At 42.1% G+C, this 20,720-nt stretch overlaps 1 protein-coding gene across 6 annotated transcripts in view; it reads right to left on the reverse strand.

Moving 5' to 3' along the window:
* The window catches only part of SLC20A2 (solute carrier family 20 member 2), a 138,504-nt gene that overhangs the window by 59,959 nt on the left and 57,825 nt on the right, over nucleotides 1–20,720 (reverse strand). For all 6 annotated transcript variants that reach the window (XM_004481703.4, XM_058290117.2, XM_058290114.2 and 3 more), the window contains 4 exons: nucleotides 14,173–14,725; nucleotides 9,719–9,859; nucleotides 7,742–7,827; nucleotides 4,638–4,734 (listed from right to left, as the gene is read on the reverse strand). In XM_004481703.4, coding sequence (XP_004481760.2) covers nucleotides 4,638–4,734; nucleotides 7,742–7,827; nucleotides 9,719–9,859; nucleotides 14,173–14,461 — 613 coding nt within the window. In that variant the 5' untranslated portion in view covers nucleotides 14,462–14,725. The remainder of the gene's footprint in view (nucleotides 1–4,637; nucleotides 4,735–7,741; nucleotides 7,828–9,718; nucleotides 9,860–14,172; nucleotides 14,726–20,720) is intronic.

Genomic DNA, 20,720 nt, shown 5'->3' on the forward strand with positions numbered 1-20,720 from the left:
TCTCCTCTTTTGAACCCATTTCCCAGAGAAACACTGTCTTCTGTCAAGCGTGGATCTTTCCAGATATTTTCTAGATACACACACACAGCACCGAGTCTGTGTGAGGATTGTTGTCCCCTTTAAAGAAATTAATAGAAGCAGAATCCTACGGTAGGTACTGTTCTGTGCCTCCATTTCTCATGCAGAAATACACTGTCAACTTCTTTCCAAGATCACACACACGCTCTCATATAGTTTTATCTCATTTGCAGGATCACTCCTTACTGGCCCTGCCTTACCTAATATAAAAGGATTACTAGTTTTTTGTTTTTGTTTGTTTTAGATTAACATGTTCAAAGCATTAGAGAAGCTAATTTCTTTAAGAAAATGAAGCATTCTTTTTTTAAAAAAATATGTTATTTCCTAATTTGCCCTATAATTTAGACTTTTTTTTTTTGGCATATGTACCAGAATTTTTAAAGAAAGTGAATTTAAACCACTCTGTTTTGAAACCAGCCCTTGGTGGTAAGTGGAAACTGTTCTCACCCCCAGGCTCCCCCAAGTCCAGGGCTAAGAATCCTCACCGCAGTGGCAATTTCTGGCGTGGCCGCAGTTCGGCACTTTAAACTGATAGCACCGCAGGCGGAGATGCTCTCTGAACCAAGCTCCTCCTCGCAAAGCCAGCTGGGGGCCTGAGGGGGGCCGAGGCGGCTGCCACTGCGGGAAAGCAGGGAGGGGGACGGCAGCCTGGGCTCAGGTGCAGACTTGCCCTGGGGAAACCACAGACCAGGCTGGGTAGGTCTGGGAAGTCACTTGCTGGTTAAAAAATAAAAAAGTGAGAAACTGTTGCTAGTGAGAGCTTTCTAAGAACACTCTTTACGTAAGATCCTCAACGAGGTAACTACGTGGAGTCTATGCAAAAAGAGGAGAGGATCGCAGCAGAGGTTCTCAAGTGGTATCAGGCATCAGAGTCGTCTGGAAAATTGGTTAAAGCCGAGATTGCTGGGCCCCAGTTCAGTAGGTCTGGGGTTGGGCCTGAGAATCTGCATGTTGACAAGTTTCCAGTTGAGGCTCTGCTGTTGGTATAATGGACACACTTTGAGAACCACTGACCTAGAAGTTCTACACACTCTCCGTGACTTAATTAGGTGAACTGCTTCGGTTATTCAAAGGGGCATGTAATGAATTTTAGCACTCGATGTTTAACCGCTGAACAAAAACCAGGTCCCATACAACTAAATATTTTTTCATTTAAAAACAAACGAACAACACAACAACAAAAACACCTCAGGCTTGCATCCAACCCAAAGTCCTTATGTCCTAAAGTTATTTTTGATTCTTATACATCACTTTTTTAAAAAGACAAGTTTTAAAAGTGCTGCCTCAGTCTTTGAAGTGTAAGAATTAATTTATTTGAGATAAGCCATGTCAAATGCAAAGTAAAACAAGTCAAAGTATGCCTAAGATATAAGCAACTTCAAGTGGAGGAACAGAGAAAATCAACATAAAGCGCTGTAACTGAACATCAAACATGTCACCATTTAATTCAACTCCATTTCTAAAAATGCTATTTATCAAAATCTCTTCCAGTTAAAAGAGAGTGACACCTCCACTCCTGTTTCTTAGAGAATTTCTTTCTTTCCTTTTTATCTCTGAGGCTTCTGTGTGTAGAATGAAAATGTTCTAGGGAAGAACGGGTGCCGGGAGAATAAATCCAGGCAGGTAGGCACGTGCTGAAAGAAACGCAGGTGCTTGGACCTTGTTAAAGTGACTCCTGTCAGCTCCACCTCCTCACAGTATGACAACGAGGCCATTTACGAGATGCGCCATACGAGGAAAAGGCACACGGTGAAAGCCTAGTTTGAAAGGCAGAAGATAACCTTCACGGTTGAAATAAACATAAAATTTGGACTCATCTACTTGATATTCTAGAAACATTTCCCAGGAGCCAACATATTAGTTAAGTCCTTTCCTGAATAACAGGAGGAACAAAATCATTGGTCCTTCAGAGTCATGACCTTCTTCTCTAGGCGAGCCTCACCTCCTCCCCCCCTGAAAACTTCAAGTAAGACATTTTCCATAAGAAAATGTAGGGGGGGGCGGGGCGGAATAAAAAGTTGGGATGACTCAGGATACGCTGGCAACCGAAGGCCAAAGAGATGAGGCTAATTATGACTGATGACAAAAACTAGCCTCTCATCCATCTTTGGCATTTATTACGTGCCTGGCGCTGCTCAGGGCACTGCCTTCATTGCTGCATGTGATCCTCCCAGTGTCCCTTTTGTGATGAGGTACAGAAGCTCGAGGAGGGGAGGCGATGTTATGTCCCTGACACAAGAGCTGCCCAAGCAAGGTACTAATCGGTAACTCCAGGGCTGAGAACATTTTGTTTGTGCTTCAGTTGATCCTTACATAGATTTTTAAAAATTCTTTCTCACACTATCTAGTGTACTGTATATATATAAAAGATATATAGCCAGTGTTCCACATATACTGGAAAAGAAGATCTACCTATCTATTTTAAAGAGTCAGGAAAAAGGGAAGAATTCATTAAGGCTGATGTCACTTTTATCATCGTTGGTGTTAGGAAACAGGTACTTACACCAGCTGCTTGACCTGTGTTATCTCACCTGTCAGTGTCACGTCATGGCTAAAAGCCTTGAGATCCCACTATACTGCCTGGTTCAAAATCTGGTTCTAACGAGTTATGTGAGGGGACTTAGCATCACCATGCCTCAGTTTCCCATCTGTAACACAGGGTTAGCACTAGTAGCACGCTCCTAGGGAGGTTGAGAGGATTAAACAGATTAAAGCTTTGCTCATTAAGTTAGCATTTTTATTATTTATTCCTCACAATCCTATGAAGTATTTGTATTATCCTTTGTGTCTCACTCATTGTAAAGTTTAAGTTTTCCTAGAATCATTGACTTTCCTCCCCAAGTAAGACAACTCTTCTAGCAACTGTGAAATAAAACTTCAGTGAAAGATGGGGAAGAAAAAAAAGAAGAGATGGGGGGAAAATAAGTCAAAGCTGGAAGAAAAAATGTTAAATGTTTATAAAAATCACACAGTTCTCTCATGACATGCAGAAGAGGAACCAGAAAGAAAGAATAGAGGGTAGAGGAGAAAAAAATACAGAAACTAAAAGAAAGCATCCTTATTTACATCAATCCCCATTTCCAGGAAGTGGCACTATGTCAGCTTTCATAAGCTCAGTTTCTTAAATTATTTAGCCCAGAAGGTGCCTGGCTTTTGAGGATAGCTCTAACTTTTTCTTCAGCTGGCTTGAGCTCTGAAAGACCATATGGCACTATAATATGACATGCCACTTTGCAGAATTTTTGTATTTTGAATACAGGGCTATTTTTCTGTCAGATATAGCTAATAACTGAACTATGAACACTACTCTGTAAAAACACAACAAAAACTAATGTTATCTGTTGACCACATATGCCTCCACAATAATGGGTTATCTTCAGGATCTGGCTATCGAAGGTGCATCCCCAAAGAGAAACACGGGAGGAAGCCACCCCATCAAAACGTGTATAGACATACTGAATTAGGGAAGGAGATGTGGCTCACAGGATTGGGCTTCTGCCTACCACATGGGAGGCCTAGGGTTTGGTTCCTGGTGCCTCCAGGAGAAGGCGAGCTGGTGTGGCGGGCAGGCGCCAAGAACTGACGCAACAAGAGACACAAAGAGGAAAGACAGTGAGAGGCATGACCAACCAGGGAGCTGAGGTGGCTCCAGTGATTGGGCACCTCTCTTCCACACGGGAGGTCCTGGGTTCAGTTCCTGGAGCCTCTTACAGAGAAGACGACCAGATACAGACAGCACACAGTAACCACAAGCGACGAGGGGGGCATAAATAAATAAAAATAAATCTTTAAAAAAAGGAAGAAATAGTGAATTAGAATGATACCAGTTCATCAACGCCAAAATGTGTGCAATTGAGAATACTGGGCATACATTTCTTCCTTTAACCATCCAATACATAAAAGAAGATAATTAAAAAACAAGCCAACCCTGAACAGTTATGAAAGAGCATCAACAAAATGGGAAGAAAAGGAGTAATTCTGAAAAGAAAACTGTCATTGGCTTCGGTATCTCAAAAAAAAAAAAAAAAGGGAACCTTCTAGTCACTGGATTCTCTGGCCTGGAATGACAACTCCAGGGAGTTCTATACTTGTGGGTATACTGCAGGCCACGTTAGAGCTTCCAGTGCTATGTAACCCAGGTCTGTGCTACTATCACAGTCTCTGTTAAGTGAGCACATACTACGCTAGGCACGGCATTGGCGCCCCCTTCTGATCCCCACTGGAGCCCAGCAAGGCAGGTGGAATTAGATCAACATGTTCTGAGACTCAGAGAAGCTGAGTAAACTGCTAAGATAACAAAGCTGGCCCATGGCAGACAGGAGACCTAAAAAAAATTTTTTTAACTTCAAAGCCTGTGGCCTTTTTCCTACACATATCACTTGTATATTTACAGGTAAATACATTCACTGCTTTTTACTACTGCATAATGACTGTAATCAATGTTTTTTACTATGAGTCAGTAACAGTGCCAATACCGGTGCAGAAACACCAAATAAATCAATACTGATAGAATGTAACACATCTTTCCCACCAGATTTAAGCTTCCAAGGAATTCTTACCTGGTGCCCCTGTGTACATGATGGAAAATACATTTATTGCTATAGTAGCAGCATAGAACACTGGGAGTGCCCGGAGGCCATTGGGAACGGGGTCCTCCTGTACAGCAATGACATAAAGTGGAAGGTCAGGATTCAAGGAGCATCTGAGCCAACACAGGCAAAATGATAGAAAACACAGTTACAAGAAAATCTTCCTACACCGTGGTGGAGCCAAAAAGGCTGGCCATTTCGCCGCCTTGTGATCTGCTGTACAACTGCGAGAAGAGCATCAGCCTGGCATTTCTCCTAAACAAATGCTATTTTCAAAGAGTCCACTATTGTGGCCAGTAGACACGTTCACCCGCTGGAATCACATGAGCTGATGTCAGATTTAGAAACAGAAAAGAACTGTTAGGTTAGCTCAGTTCCCAGGCACCAAGGACCCAGAGCTCAGCATCTACTTCAAAATCTAGTGGGCACACTTCCCAACCTAAGCTGAGGTTTTGGTCCTGCAAGTGTGCATTCACCAAATAATTGGAGGCTCTAACCTCTGAAGACGCCTGAAGAGAGTCAAATGTCTTAAATTTACACCAATCAATAGCATGATACTTCTTAACTATATCAAAATATATAAAGCAAATACATTACCATGTGCTACAATTTTCAAAATCTTCTAATAAGAGATAGTACTTAAATTTCAAAGATTAAAAGGTAAAAAGAACTGTGGATTCTTGTCTAATCAAACATTTATTCATGACTTTAGGCTTCTGCTACAACATTCCCTAAATCTAATACTTCAACAAGAATGGTACTGTTAGGTTAAATAATGTCTTAGAGAACATTACAAATTGAGAATTTTAGGCAGATGTATGAAGGATTTCACAGTAATATGGACTGGGCAGCTCTGGTATTATTTAAATATTATTATTTTATTATTTAAATAATCTGAAAATGGACTAAATTCCAATAATTGTGAAACGTACTCTAGCACGTTTATAGGAACATGCTGCCTCTTTATGCTAGAAGAACAATTGGGTCTAAAATTGATGGAAGCTATAAAAATACGGAGAAGTAGAGGCTACTTAAAGACACCTACTGCCAAATGCAAGCATGTTTGGAAATCAAGTAGGCTGGCAGAACAGTTCTTCAAGGACCTATTCTGCAACGTCTCAAGTAGCCATCAGCACTTGTCAAGAGGCTTGAGTTGACGGGTAGTGAGGTGGATGAAACAGTAGGAGCGGGTACAGAAAGTGATTCAGTTGTGTGGGCGTCAGAGCCAGAATCAGGAGGGAAGGTGAAGAGCAGTGAATATTAAGAACCAATGGGCAGAAGCCAGGGTTGAGAGGCACAGCCAGTCTTCTAAACAGTACTGCAATGACCACTCGTATCACGAAAAATGAGCCCAGGCTGAACTGAAAACAAAGCACGTGGAGGCTCAATTGCCTACTCCCTTTGGTTTCCAAAAAGTTATTTTTCTTGGTGACAACAGTTAAAGAGAGATTCTGAACCAAAAACTTTTAAAGGCATATAATAAGCCCTGAATTTTTGTTTTTTAATTAAATTTTTGTTTTTTCCTCAACCTATTTGTAAAACTCAAATGGCAAATGTCTTATTGAGACTTATCTTCTTCCCTGCCTTGTTCCCTTCCTCCTTCTCATCCATCCATTCACTCACCCATCCATGTACCCCTCCATCCATTTGTCCATCCATTCACCCACCCATCCATCCATCCATCCATTCACCTACCCATCCCTTTATCCATCCATTCACCCATCCACCCATCTATTCATCCATTCACCCACTTATCCATTTATCCATCCATTCACCCACCCATCCATCTATCCATCCATTCACCCACCCATCCATCCATCCATTCACCCATCCACCCATCTATCCACTCACCCACTTATCCATCCATCTTTCTGTCATTCCTTCCCAACAAATATTCAACAAGTGTCCTCTAAGTGCCAAGCACAATGCTGGAAGAAACTAGAATAATACAAAAGTGAACAATACAGTCACGGGCCCTACTCTTGCAGATCTTATGGTGAAATAGTGGACACACAACTAAGCAAGCAACAAAACACCACACAGTATCGTAAGTGCAGTGAAGAGAAAGTACTGAATGCTCTAAGAGCATAAAGGAGAGGTAATCATCCAGGATTGTGGTAGAAGAGAAAGGTCTTCCTAGGAAATGAGACCTGAAGGTTGAGTAGGAGTAGGTGTCTGCCAGGCAAAGATGGGTTCCAGGCAGGGGAAATTAAAAAGGTGAAGGCTAGCAGGCAAAAGAGGGTGGGTCTTCCAACAGCTAAACAAATACTAGTACGGCTAGAGCCCAGGAGAGGGAAGGGTGAGAAATGAGATGGATGTGTTTGTACTTATCCAAAGGATAGTCAGTAGATGACTAGGCAATGCTAAAAAAACATGGCTGCATTTCAAGCAAGGATAAAACTGAAGGAAGGCATGTTCCTCATGGGCTGAGCGTGTGTTAAAACCCAATGATCAAGAACTATGCTTCTTTGCGTCATAGAGTATTGCAACAGCTCCTTATCAGTCAAGTATATAAATATATAAAATCAAGACTCTTTCCTGAATATGGCTCTTAGTAAATTTTAATCTCATGATTTTTTAAATTGTTAGATAAAATGTACCCGTGATAGGTATATACCTTCTTTTTATCCTTTCCTCAAATCAAGTCAGTGTTTCACACTTGCTTTCTCCATTAACAAACAGAAATACAATTACATCTGGTTAAGGATATACAGCAGCAGTTTTGAATGATTTCGAAATCTTAGCATTATATCATTTCATTCAGTTTAACATTCAGGAAATAATTACTGTTCTTTTTAGAGGTCTGAACACAATGTCTGGGAGTGTTGACTAATGAGCTAAATCACAGAGCCAAGAAACATTATTTGTAATGCTGGTTTCTGGGGGGAGGTTTCTGGAGAATTTATATCACCTCTTTCTAGTTACTTATAAAAAAGTCTGATCCTAATTCCAGGATGCTGGGCCTTAAGAAAATGAAAATGGAATTATTCCTTTATTCCCTTTCACTAATAATTTCTACTAAGTAGTTGGAAAGGAGTTTCTAAAATGCAATAAAACATAACATCCTCACTTACCTTTTTTAAGATGAAAATCCTGATCAGCACAAACAGCACGCCAGACATGAAACCAGACAACAGTGGAGATATAAACCAAGAAGCAACTGAATAATTGAAAAAAAAATCTAATGAATGTTCATTTCTACCTAATGATGGCTATACTTATATAATACAATGATAACCAACATAGACTACATACATTAATAAATAGCCCCTGAATTATTTACCTTAACATGGAAACACCCACTTAGAGCTATACTCAGACACAAAAAACATACACATGGGAGTCACACACAACTGGAGATACTAGTGATCTCACAGTCAAGTAAGCATTCTTCCCAGCTCTTGCCTCAGAAGACAGATTCCTTTGACTCCACGAGCCTCATTTGCCCACCCTTTTTATCAACACATGTGGAGACACTGTCCTTGACCCAACCAAGGTCATTTACAGGTGGGTGCCCTTCAAACCAGGCTGAGTCCACGCTGCACTTTCATTCCTGCCATCTAATCACGGGGGCTCCAAAAACTATTAGCTTAGTAGTTCCCAACTTTGGCTGCACACTGGAACCATCTGAGGAGCGTTCAAAAACGAGTTATACACCACTCAACTCTATAGTTGAAAGTGGCTAAAATGATGAATTTAGGCTGTATACATGTTACCAGAACATGTATACATGTTACCAGACTTGTACAACACAAAGAGTGAACCCTAATGTAAACTGTGGACTATAGTTAATAATTATAATAATAATGTTTCATCAGTTATAACAAAGGTATCACACTAATGCAAAATTTTAATAATAGGGAAAACAGTGTATGGGGGGGATATATGGGAACTCTGTACTTTCTGCATGATTTTCTGCAAACTTACAACTGCTCTAATAAAAAAAAAATTAAAACAAAAATAAAACAAGAAACTAGTTATGCTCTGTCTGGCCTTATCCTCAGCCATTCCGATTTAAAAGGTTTGAAACAGAGCCTGGGCATTAGTATTTTTAAACCTCTCTGCCAGGTAAATCCAAAGAGCAGCCAGAGTTGAGAATGACTGTTCTAGACTCCTGGGGTATAGGTGATTTTCTGGGTGCTCTGTGCTTCTGCTCGGCAGGCCAGGGGTCCAGTTTGACCTTAGGCTCCTGAGGCCATTATGATTCTGCTAAAGGAATGACCAACCCAGAGGATGGAGATGGGCAAATGAGTGTTTTTCATAAAAGGTGGGTTGGTATTTAGTGGGTGGAGTGGATTTAACTCTTGCTAAAAGCCAGGGCCAAGAAATCGGTTGCTGGACTTCTCGGAAAGGGCACACACCTATGCAGGGCAGGCATACAACTTGGAAGGAACTCGAGGGCAAATAAAACAAAACCCTTTTTGAATAGACTGGAGGATCTCCTGAACACAGGGAGGAAAACATCATTTGGCTCACTCTGAGGCTTCACCATGACCATGAACTCTGACTCCCAGATTTTTTTTTTCTTTTTAGGAAGTACCAGGGATTGAACCCAGGACGTTGTACAGGGGAAGCAGGCTCTCAACCACTGAGCTAAATCCACTTCCCAGTGAGCTGGGTTTTTTCGTTTGTTTGTGTTTAGAAAGTACTGGGGATCTAACCTGGGACCTTGTACATGGCAAGCAGGCACTCAACCACTTATGAATCCCAGATTTTTAAAGCATTTTCCTCATGTGCACCTAGTTTTTCTCTCACCTACAGACTTATTTCAATCAGATAAATTTCTGTTCTGTCTGGAAACAATAGAGAACTACTAATTCTCAAAGCTGATGACAAAGTAACATTTGAAAAGAGTGTCTGGAGAGCTCAAAATTTTCTAATACATAGCAGTTCACAGTCTCCTGTAACAGAAATTTTAAGGGAAAATATATTTTCTATAGGTCTTCTAAACCTTAACATTTGAGAAAAAATATATTATAATGATAACTCTTAGTAAAACTTACTCTAGAAAATGGAAACTTTCCTTATAGGTAAAAGAAAATGGCAATTACCAATCTTGACTAGCTCCATCCATTGCACACCTTTTGTACCAATCGCAACAAGCGAGAATCCTATGGTAGAGCCAACAATGCAATGGGTTCCTGAGATGGGAAGTCTCAGGAAAGATGCAATCAGCTGCCAAACAGCTGAACCTATGGGTTAAAAGATAAAAAGGAAAAAATCAGGTACAGAGTAGACTCTCCAACAACTGCAAAAGGAAGTAATCCAAATTGTTGTTCTCTATAACCACATCCCCCTGGGATAATTTTCTATGGCTTTTTTCTCTACAAAGAGCTAAAGTCCTGATAAGAATCACTCAGTCAACTGTAGTCAAAAGATCATTCTTCAACACTGAAAGGATAATGATGGTTCTGTACCTGAGGGAAAATCTCCTGAGGCCAGTTATTACTTGCATTTGTCAAATTCAGCTGAGGGTGATGATGACAAACATATTCTGGTGTGAAGTTTGGCCAAAACCAAGCAAAAGAATAAAGAGTCTAATAAACAAAGGAAAACAAAAAAGGCAACGTATCGGAAAAAATGCCATTATAGTTATGCCTTGTGGCCACATAAGAAGAAGAGTTCGATATTGCCTCAGTTAGCCTGTGCCAAAGAGAGCATTACACCACATTGCTTTTTGATTTTTGCCTCTGGTATGAGAACCCACTACGATATCTGACTCACAGTGGGCGTCTACTCTCAGACCCTGTCTTTTATTTGTACGCTACCTTATACCTCCTACTCAGGAGTTAAGAGGCTTCCTTGGTTCTGGCATTGTGTCCTTTTACCTCAATTTCACCACTCTTTTCTTGGCTTATTGTTTTTCTAGGCTGCAGTTCACTTCAGAATATTTTCATAAGCAGATCAAATTCTGCAGTGAGTATTAAAAGCATCAGCTGGGACAGATCACTTTCAGAAACAGTTGTTGAAAAGTTCACACAGGACTGTAAGGGAACAAAGGCTCTGGCTGATAAAGCAGGGCCCACGGTTAATCCCAAACGTTAATTCTGGAAAGCTTGTTGCTTGGCAGCGGCAGTGAGCAGCAGCACTTTGAAGCAGACCCCTGGCATTTCCCTCAAAAACTGTTTCAGGAGGATTACCCAGGACGGTGCGGGTCCCAGCGTGTGAAGCAACACCGACAGCTGCTCCGCGGGCACTGGGCGTGCTGGCCTCGGGGCCGCGGCGGGCCGTGACCCCGTGTCTATCCCTGAAGCGTGTGTTGGGAGGAGAAGGGGCCAGCGGGGCGCTGCCAAACCGGTAACAGGCTCCCTGGCAGTGCCCGGGCTTTCCCGTGGACAGTCCCGAGCCAGGCCTTCACCTCCCAGCCCCGCGCTCCTCGGGGACCCGCTGCTTTAAAAATAAAGCTGGTGTTTGGAGCCCATGTCATGCCACAGAATCATAACTTGAAAAATAAGCTTTATGAGTTGTACTCTTAGAAAAATTAAAATCATCTAATGATGGGAGAGAATGACAGCAACTCCCCCAAGTGAGCGCAGCCCACTGTGCTCGGTGAAAGCGGGGGATCATATAAAATCCGTCCTGGAGCAGGAGGGCGTGTGAGGAAAGGCAGGGGCTGGGGGGACTGAGAGAGGGAGGAGGAGCCAGCGGCAGTGGAAAGGCGTGAAGGAGCACCTGGAGGGAGGAAGCTGGAGGCCGGTCCTCACTGCACGGGGCCTGACAGGGCCTGACAGGGCCTTAGGAGTTTCCCAAGCTAAATGCGACTTACACTAATGCCGAGAACAGTGGGGAAAAGAAAGAGCTATTTCATGTAAGACAGCACCATCCTACAAAGGCTGCATGTGGAGTAAGGGTGCAAGACAAAACCCTGGGCGAGTGGGGCAAGACGGGCACTCTGAGGCAAGGGGCTCCTGGGAAAATGAACGAATTGGCAGAGTGAAGAGTCAGGGCTACCGTGACGGAGGGCAGGCAGGTGTGACCAAGTGCAGAGCAGGCAAGAGGCGTCGAGCAGTGGCAGGACCAGGAGAGAGGGGCACTGAGGGCGCTCCAAAGAGACTCAGCGCTTCCGAGGGTGGTTCAAGGAAAGGGCTGCTTCACGGGCTATGCGCCTTTCCAGGAGAAGACGCTGAGTTCTGGAGTCTCAGAAGATTTCTGGAACCATTAGTGGTTTCATACCAAGTGGACTGACTATTGCTTTAGGAACTGAGCTATAGGTCACAAAAGAGAAGGTGTTCAAGAAGTTTAGCTGGCATTACCAAGTTCTTCTACTCAACGAATCTAACCTAAACACAACACTATCAGAAAGCCAGAGGCTGATGAGCTTGGGGAGAAGTTTCTAAAGAAAATTAGCAAAACTAAAATAAAACAGAATAAAAGGGGCAAAGAAAGAGCAAGAAGAAGAAATGGATATTGAATTTGAAGAAGACAGCAAGAATTAAGGCTTTGGTTTTGGCCAATAATACTTAAAACTTTTAACTTAATATTTATATAGCTCCCATTTGCCAGGAACCCCAAAAATTTTAATGATTTAAAAATCAAGGTATCACACAAATTCCAAACAAAATTGGCTTTGAGATTCATCCAACCACACATCGAAAGTAAGAAACCAGAGCAAACAAAATCTAGTTATTCAAGCAAAACCCCAAATTGCTGTGGTAAACCTAAATTCTAGTTGAGGTAAGTAGCCTTCATTCTTTCACTAAAGAGCCAAAGGCCAGGGGTGGGAAAGCTGAAAAACTGAGCCAGTTAAACCGGACACACGAAATGCGAGCAGTGACAAGAATCTCAGCTCGAAATTTTCTGTCTGAGCTCTTCAGCATATTCTAACACAACTCTTAGTAAGGACCACCATTGCTCAAAAGTTTTATCCAACAAAGGAAAAACTTCACTTATGATTTAATTTTCTCAGTGTTTTTCTTTACTTCTCCAATACTTTCAACACATCCTGCACCTGCATTAATCTGACTGGAAAATGTGAATTTCACCTTGGTATGGTTAAGTCTCAGCTATCCATCACAACTACTGAGGGTGAATTTTACCAGGAACTGTTATTTTTCTAAGAGGAATATCAATTATATCTGACTCTGATGAGAAATATATGTTCAGTGAAGGTAAGTAAAATTCAGTAACTACAACAGTTGTTAGAATTTAAGTGTTCTTGAACCTCACGTGTTCAACACATTCTGCTGAGAAATAGGAATTCCTTGACAACTATACCAGCCTACTGTGCTGAGTAATATTTAATACTTCAGCATACTGGTATGTTTCTGATCAGATGCTGCAATAACTTCTCAGACTAACTTGCTGTTACAAAAAGATGATGAGCCATCTGAGAGTTGGTAAGTAATCTCCATGTTCTGGGTGCACAAGAAACGCTAGTGGTGTCATGAAAAGCTAGGGGCCTGTGGGACGTAGCTGTGTTCTCGCTACACCAGCATCTTACCTCCTGCTGCAGGACTTCCTACAAAAGGATATGTCCTGTTGAAAGCAGAAGGTGGTAGACTTCCTCTCTAACCCTCGTCCCACTAACCAAATTGCCCGTATAGATCAGCTGTCTGCTGGGGTGTCATCTCTACCTAGAGGCAAGCAGAGAAAGAGTCCTGTCAGCTGCACTTGGCACAGCCCCACCTGGTACCTTCCTTTCAGCTGCGGCGAGGACAGGCAGGGAAGTGCCCATGCAGTGCTTTAGGGTGCTGGTCGCCCTGGGGATTGGAGACATTCAGCTGCAGGGCCAGGCACCTGCTCCTTAACATGGTGCACGCACTCAGCACCTCTCCAAGCAGCCGAGGCTACCAGGAAAAGCTCACACTGTCAACAGGGGACAGAGATAAACACCTTCTGGCTAGAAAACTAAACAAACCTACCAAATGGTGTTCCCAGAGGTAGGCTAGGAAAATCAAAACAAAAGCCAACAAAAGGACTGCAAATTGTGTAGGAGACAGGAATTTCTGGAAACATAAGCACTTAATTAAGATTCATTTGGTAACTACTCAAGGATTTAGGCTGAGACTGTAAGAGTCAAATTAATATTATTTTATGGCGTCCGATTTTTCAAAACATTGCAATTTAATCGATGAAAAAAATCTAAGAGAACATATAAATTAATCCTACAGAAAATTTCATCAATAAACTTTGAAAACCCATATACTCAGTACCGTTATTTCTTTAACAATTCTCAATCACTCTAAAACTAGATAGAGCTATTTTACCAATACCTTTTTAAAATATTTTATGAAAAGTATTTGCCAAGCTGAAATCTCTTTTAAGAACCAAGTTTGCTGAAAATTGAGAAAATAAATATCTTTCTTGATAATATAAGCACTAAAAAGACCACGATCAAATTAAAATGCGGAAAGCAAAAGAAGAAGATAGTAAATATAAACATTTAACCAGTTTTGGAGAAGTCAAAGCAAAAAGCACATTTATGGAATATGATATGACGAAAACTTTGCGAGGAAGTAGGCCAGCGAACCAGTTTCCCACCAATGTTAAGAATAAATCTACTTACCAACCATTGCACTAACTTCCCCAGCCATTAGTGTTTCTACTGTGTCGTTGTAGAGGTTCACGTCGATGATACCTTTTCGAATGGTCTCTCCAACTTTGGCTCCCAATAACACTGAGCCGGTGGTTTCAAATATTGAAGCCAAAATACAGGCCTGTCTCAAGGACACCACGCCAGATCCCACAGCAGTGCCAAAGGAATTGGCAACATCATTTGCACCAACAGAAAATGCCAAGATAAAAGCGATGATAAAACCCAAAACGACCATCCACAAATACTCATCCATGGCCATTTTGGAAAGTGGGCGCCAGGTACTCTTCTTTATGTGGAAATATTTTCAATGAGCAAAGCTTGAGGTTATCAACTTCGTAAGGCTGAGAGTTCCTGTAAACAGTGAGTTTGCTCTGGAAAGTGCTGGACAACGTTAAAGCCTGAACAAACTGCTAACTGCTGGTTTTCAAACTACTGTCAGTACAGTTCATTTGGTTGTGTTCAGTCAGCGGTAAAACACATTCCATATTTTTCTCTCAATCCGGGAAAGCTGCGAGGTCTCCTCCTGTAGCAGGAAAAAAAAAAATCAATTACTCTAAACAACCCATGACAGTTTGTTCTTTCAGAAATAAATGTTTTAAGCCTGCTAATGGGCTCTAACTTTGGCATGTGACAGACCTAACCATAAAGCACCTCAAGGATGATTATAATTATTATAGTTAAACCCCCTCCCCCAAATAAAAAGCTGGTTTTTGGGTCAGAGGTTGAAGCATGCATTTTAATACCAGACTTACAGAGAGCCTTAGCATGGTAAGCTTTTCATGCAATTTGAAAAATACATTTGGCCATTTTCAGGAGGGAAAAATTACCTTGAGCAAAAGATAAGGAAATGAGAAATTCCAAGCTATGCAGTGTTTCAACTAAAGGGATGAGCCTAAATTCTTAGAATGGTGATTACCAAATCTGAGTCGGTGACACCACAGGGTGCGGCTAATTATCTACCTGCACACATACACAGGGGAAATGAGCCACGTGTGGCTGAAAGAATGTTCACAGGTTCTGGTACAAAGTGACTCATCCAGAGAGTAACAAGGGTGGGAACTGAAAGACCTCACAGAAGGAAGAACGAAGCGAGCCGGATCGTGTCACTATTCCAATGCCTTCCCATCGCCTTCACCAGGACAAGCCAGAGTCCTCACCATGGCCCGGAAGGACACCCCCAAATCTCCCGGCTCCTGCCCGGGCTCCCGGTCACTCTTCCTACCCCACCACTTTCCCTCACCAGCTCCTTGCAATTCCCTGAAAACACGGAGCACACTGTTGCCTCTGTACTCACTGAACCCTCTGCTTGGAGAACTCCTCCCCGACAGCTGCACAGTTCCACCTCACTCCATGCAGGTCTCTGCTCCAATGTCACCTACTGGACAGCAGGCTTTCTCTGACCTCAAGTAGCAACCCCGTCTCCCATATCATTATCCGTCCCTCTCACCCTACTTTTTTTTCTTTTTCTAATGATCAACTGAATATCTCATTCATTCATTCATTCATTCATCACTGTCTGTCTCCTCTCATCAGAACACGAGACTTTGTTTCATTCCCCGCTGTATCCCTAGTATCTAGAACAGGGCCTGGCCCATGGTAAGCCCTGACTAAATCTATTGCATGAATAAATAAGAGGCTGTTAAGCAAATGGGAGAAAAGTATTTCTTCTTTTTCTTTCAGGGATGAAAGGAGAGGAGATGCCACAAAATTGATCTGCAAAGTGCCACCAAAAGCTTTGGAACGACAGCATTCCATGCAGGCAAGGTACATATTTGTATTTTCTTTGTGTATTTTCTCTAAAGGGTCTTAGGCATGTAGAACGGTGCCTAGCAGAGTGGGGCTCTTAATACATGTTTATTGAATTGAAGTAAGTTAGCATCATATACCATGTCACATACAATATAACACTTTGATCAACCAACAAGAATAGGGGAAAAGGCAGGGTAACAAGATGTTATGTATGCTGTGATTATGGCAATGTTAAGATGCATATAAAAAGACCAAAAGGGGGAGGTCCCAGGTTCGGTTCCTGGTGCCTCCTAAAGGAAAAACACAGACAATGAACAGTCAACAAGCAAAAACAATGAGAAGACATGAGTGCAAACGATGAGCAACAGCAACAAGGAAAAATAACGGACAGACAAGGGAGCCATCTGGGGTGGGGGTGGGGAATCAAAAGGTAATCCTTTCCTTCTAAAACTGTATACAGCGGTTATATGCTTTCAAAATTAATATATAATTAACAAACCAGGAAACATATATCGCGCACCATCTATGTATGTACTACTATAGACATAAAGGGAAATAGAAAATGTACACTGACAGATTGTTTTATTTTCTAAGATGTTAATTGTGGAGATTCAGATCCCAAGAGGGATAAATGAGAAGAACATTCTAAGGAAAAAAGACAATATTCCATGGAAATGATGTTTTATTAATACGATATGCTTAATTAAATCTAGACATTCCAATACAAAATAAAATATGTGGGACCAATATTAACTACTTTAAAATATAAGCAAATTCTTGACGAAATCTCCCTTGGCTGCCAACAGAGCAAAGAAGAACATTCAACAAATGTTTACTGAGAACCGCTTTCATGTCAGTCACTAGGGAGTCAATGGGGAGCAAAAATGGAGGGGTCCTTGCATTTATGGGCTAGCAATCCAGTGAGGGAAACAGACACATAAATGTGCAATTACACATTGTGATAAGCGCTGTGAGGGAAGGGGACACGGCTTCATGAGCACACAGATGGGGGCATGGCCGCGGCTGAGTGGCAGGAAAGGCTGACCTGTGATCTGGGGGTGGAGAGAGGCATTCCAGGCATTTCCCCCGGGAAAGGAGACTGGAGGCAGGCCAGTGTGGCGGAACAGCAGTGAAAGCTGACGGGGGGCCCCAGTGGCGACCAGGCCACCAAGAAAACAATGGGGTGCCCTGAAGGGCTTTTTTTCAAGATTTATTTTTAATTTATTTCTCTCCCCTTCCCTGCCTCCCCCCCCCAAGTTGTCTACTTTCTGTGTCCATTTGCTGTGTGTTCTTCTGTGTCTGCTTTATTCTTGTCAGCGCCACTGGGAATCTGTGTCTCTTTTTGTTGCGTCGTCTTGCTGCGTCAGCTCTCCATGTGTGCGTCACCATTCCTGGGCAGGCTGCGCTTTCTTTCACGCTGGGCGGCTCTCCTTACAGGGCGTACTCCTTGCACGTGGGGCTTCCCTACGCGGGGGACACCCCTGTGTGGCACAGCACTCCTTGTGCGCATCAGCACTGCGTGTGGGCAAGCTCATCACGTGGGTCAGGAGGCCCGGGGTTTGAACCCTGGACCTCCTGTGTGGTAGGTGGACCCTCTACCAGTTGAGCCACATCCGCTTCCCCTGAAGGGCTTTAATCAAAGGGGTGGCTGACATGATCAGATTCACAGTACGGCTGCAGTGTGGAGAATGGGCTGGAAGGAGGCAAGAGTGGCTGTGCAAGGACTCAGGATGAGGCTAATGCAGTGGCTCAGGCACAAGATGAAGGTATCCTGGGCCAAGGTTGTAGGGAAGGCGGCTGAAGAGAGGTGGATTGACTTAGGAGGTATTTCAGATGTAAAAATCAATAGGACTTGCTGATGGTTTTTGTATCTGGGAGTTAAGACAGGATACAGAGAAATCGACTTGGGGCGTAACAGCAGGATTCCCCCACAACACTTCTGCATCAATTTTAGTTTTGGTTTCTGGTGATGGGTGGTGTTGGGCCATGGGATCACTTTTGGACATGGTGGATACATACAGGTAAACTACTGGAGCAGAGGAGAGGAGGCCGGCAGGTGAGAGGGATTAAAAGCAGCACTGTCTTTAGCCCCATTTTGCTGGGATGATTGCATTAACCATCTTTCTGTGGGGTCAGTCATAACTTCCCCCCTTTCATTTCTGATTTTATTTGCATCTCCTCCTTTGTTTTCTTTGTTAGTCTAGCTAAGGGTTTATGAATTTTATTGATCTTCTCAAAGAACCAGTTTTTGGTTTTGTTGATTTTCTCTACTGTGGTTTTGCTTCTCAATTTTATTTATCTCTGCTCTAATCTTTGTTATTTCTTTCCTCTGTTGGCTTTGAGATAGGTTTGATATTCTGGTTTTAGTTCCTCCAGGGTGTTCTGTTAGGTCTTTGATTTATAGCTCTTCTTTTTTTAAATACAGGCATTTAGGGTTATAAATTTCCCTCTCAGAACTGCCTTTGCTACATGTGTCCCGTAAGCTTTGATAAGCTGTGCTCTCGTTTTCACTCGTCTCTACATATTTACTAATTTCACTTACAATTTCTTCTTTGACCCACTGTTGGTTTATGCATGTGTTGTTTAGCCTGCACACATTTGGGAATTTTTCCCTTTCCCATTTATTATTGGTTTCCAGTTTCATTCCATTATGATCTGAGAAGGTGCTTTGTACAATTTCAATCTTTTTACATTTATTGAGAAATGCCTTGACCCAACATGTGGTCTGTTAGGTCTAACTTGTTTATCATATTGTTTGCCTCATGTATTTTGGGGCACCCTGGTTAGGTGCATAGATATTTATGACTGTTATTTCTTCCTGGTGGACTGTCCCTTTTACTAATGTACAATGATCTTCTGTATCTTATAACTTATTTATATTTAAAGTCTGTTTTGTCTGGTATTAGTATAGCTACACCTGCTCTTTTTTGATTACTGTTTGTGGGGAGTATATTTTTCCAACTTTTCCCTTTCAACCAATTTGTATCCCTGGCTCTAAGATGAGTCTCTTGCAGGCAGCACATGGATGGTTCATGTTTTTTCATCCACTCTGTCAGCCTATATCTTTTGACTGGGGAATTTAATCCGTTCACACTCAATGATATTATTGTACATGCATTATTTACTTCCACCATTTTATTCTTTGGTTCTCATATGTCATATCTTATTTTTGTCTCTTTACTTTTTTTGGTTATCCTTTCTGTTCTTCTTGGCTTCTACACTCTCCTCCAAGCCTCTCTCTCCTGTCTTTTTCTTTCGGGCTGTAAGGTCCCCTTTAATGTTTCCTGCAAAGGTGAATTCTTTTTACGAACTTTCTTAGACTCTGCTCTTGGGGAACACTTTAAAGGCACCTTCATATCTGAAGGACAGTTTTGCTGGATAAAGAATTCAAGACTGGCCATTTTTCTCTTTCAGTATCTTAATTACATCATTCTCATCGTCATGGTTTCTGATGAGAAATCTGCACTAAGTCTTACTGGGCATCCTTTGTATGTGATGGTTTGCTTCTCCTTTGCCTCTCTCAGAATTTTCTCTTTATCTTTGACATTTGACATTCTGAGTAGAATGTGTCTCAGAGTAGGTCTATACAGATTTATTCTAATTGAGGTACGCTGTGCTTCTTGGGCATGTAAATTCATTACTTTCATGACAGTTGGGAAGTTTTCAGCCATTATTTCCTCAGATATTTTCTGCCCCTTTTTACCTTCTCTTCTGCTTCTGGAACTCCCATGACACATATGTTGATGCATTTGTATTTCAGTCAACTCCTTGAGCCCCTGCTCAATTTTTTTCCCATTCTTTTCTCTCCCTGTTCTTCTCTCTTTTCCATTTCAGCTGTACTGTTTTTTCCATCAGTTATCCTTTCTTCTGTCATCTCGACTCTGCTGTTGTATGTCTCTAATGTGTTTCTGATCCACCTATTGTGTCTTTCATTCCCAAAAGTTGTTATTCTTCTATTCAGGTTTTCAAATTCTTCTTTGTGCTCACCCACTGTCTTCTTGATGTCCTTTATCTCTTTAGCTGTATTGTCTTTCAACTTGCTGATTTGATTTAGGAGATAAGTGTAAACCTTGTTGATTAGTTGTCTGAAATCCAGTGTCTCATCAGGGGCTTTATATCTTCCTTTGCTTGGGCAGTTTCTTCCATTTTCTTAGTATGGCTTGTAACATTTTGATGATGATCTAGGCATCTGAGTATGATGGTGAATTTACTCTGATGCTCAATTTCTTTCTCTTGTGTAGGGATTTAGTGGTGGGAGCGTGTGTGTTACTGCCATTCTTTGATTCTTGGTTCAACCTGTCCCAGGTGTTTAGGATTATCCCTGTGAATTACTCAAATCTGGACCATGGACACAGTGCTGGGTTGCATACCCACTTCCAAGGGTCTTGGGGAGGGAAGATGTATAGGCCTTAAAAAAACAGTCTCTCATTTATTTACTTTTAATTTTCTTGCATGCACTTCCTTGGTCCACCAGCAGACGGTGGTATTTGGCAGCCCTCTTAATTCAAGGCCTGGTTGGAATGTTTTCACTGCAACACCTACTGCAACAATGTGACAGGATCATGCCTCAAGGCTATTCAGAGCCTCCCAAATCAAACTTTCTCAGAGGCTGTTCTCCAAACTTTGCTGGCAGCCCACTCCCTTTTCCCATGTAGGAGATTAATTCTACTCCCATGTCCTCAACAACAGTCCCAGTCGGTGGGGAGGGTAACTGAGAGTCACATCTCTTTAGTCCCATGCCTGCTCCCCACACAAACAGGCACGGCCCC

This window comes from Dasypus novemcinctus, chromosome 29 (genome assembly GCF_030445035.2).
Source record: "Dasypus novemcinctus isolate mDasNov1 chromosome 29, mDasNov1.1.hap2, whole genome shotgun sequence".
In the NCBI taxonomy this organism is placed as follows: Eukaryota; Metazoa; Chordata; class Mammalia; order Cingulata; family Dasypodidae; genus Dasypus; species Dasypus novemcinctus.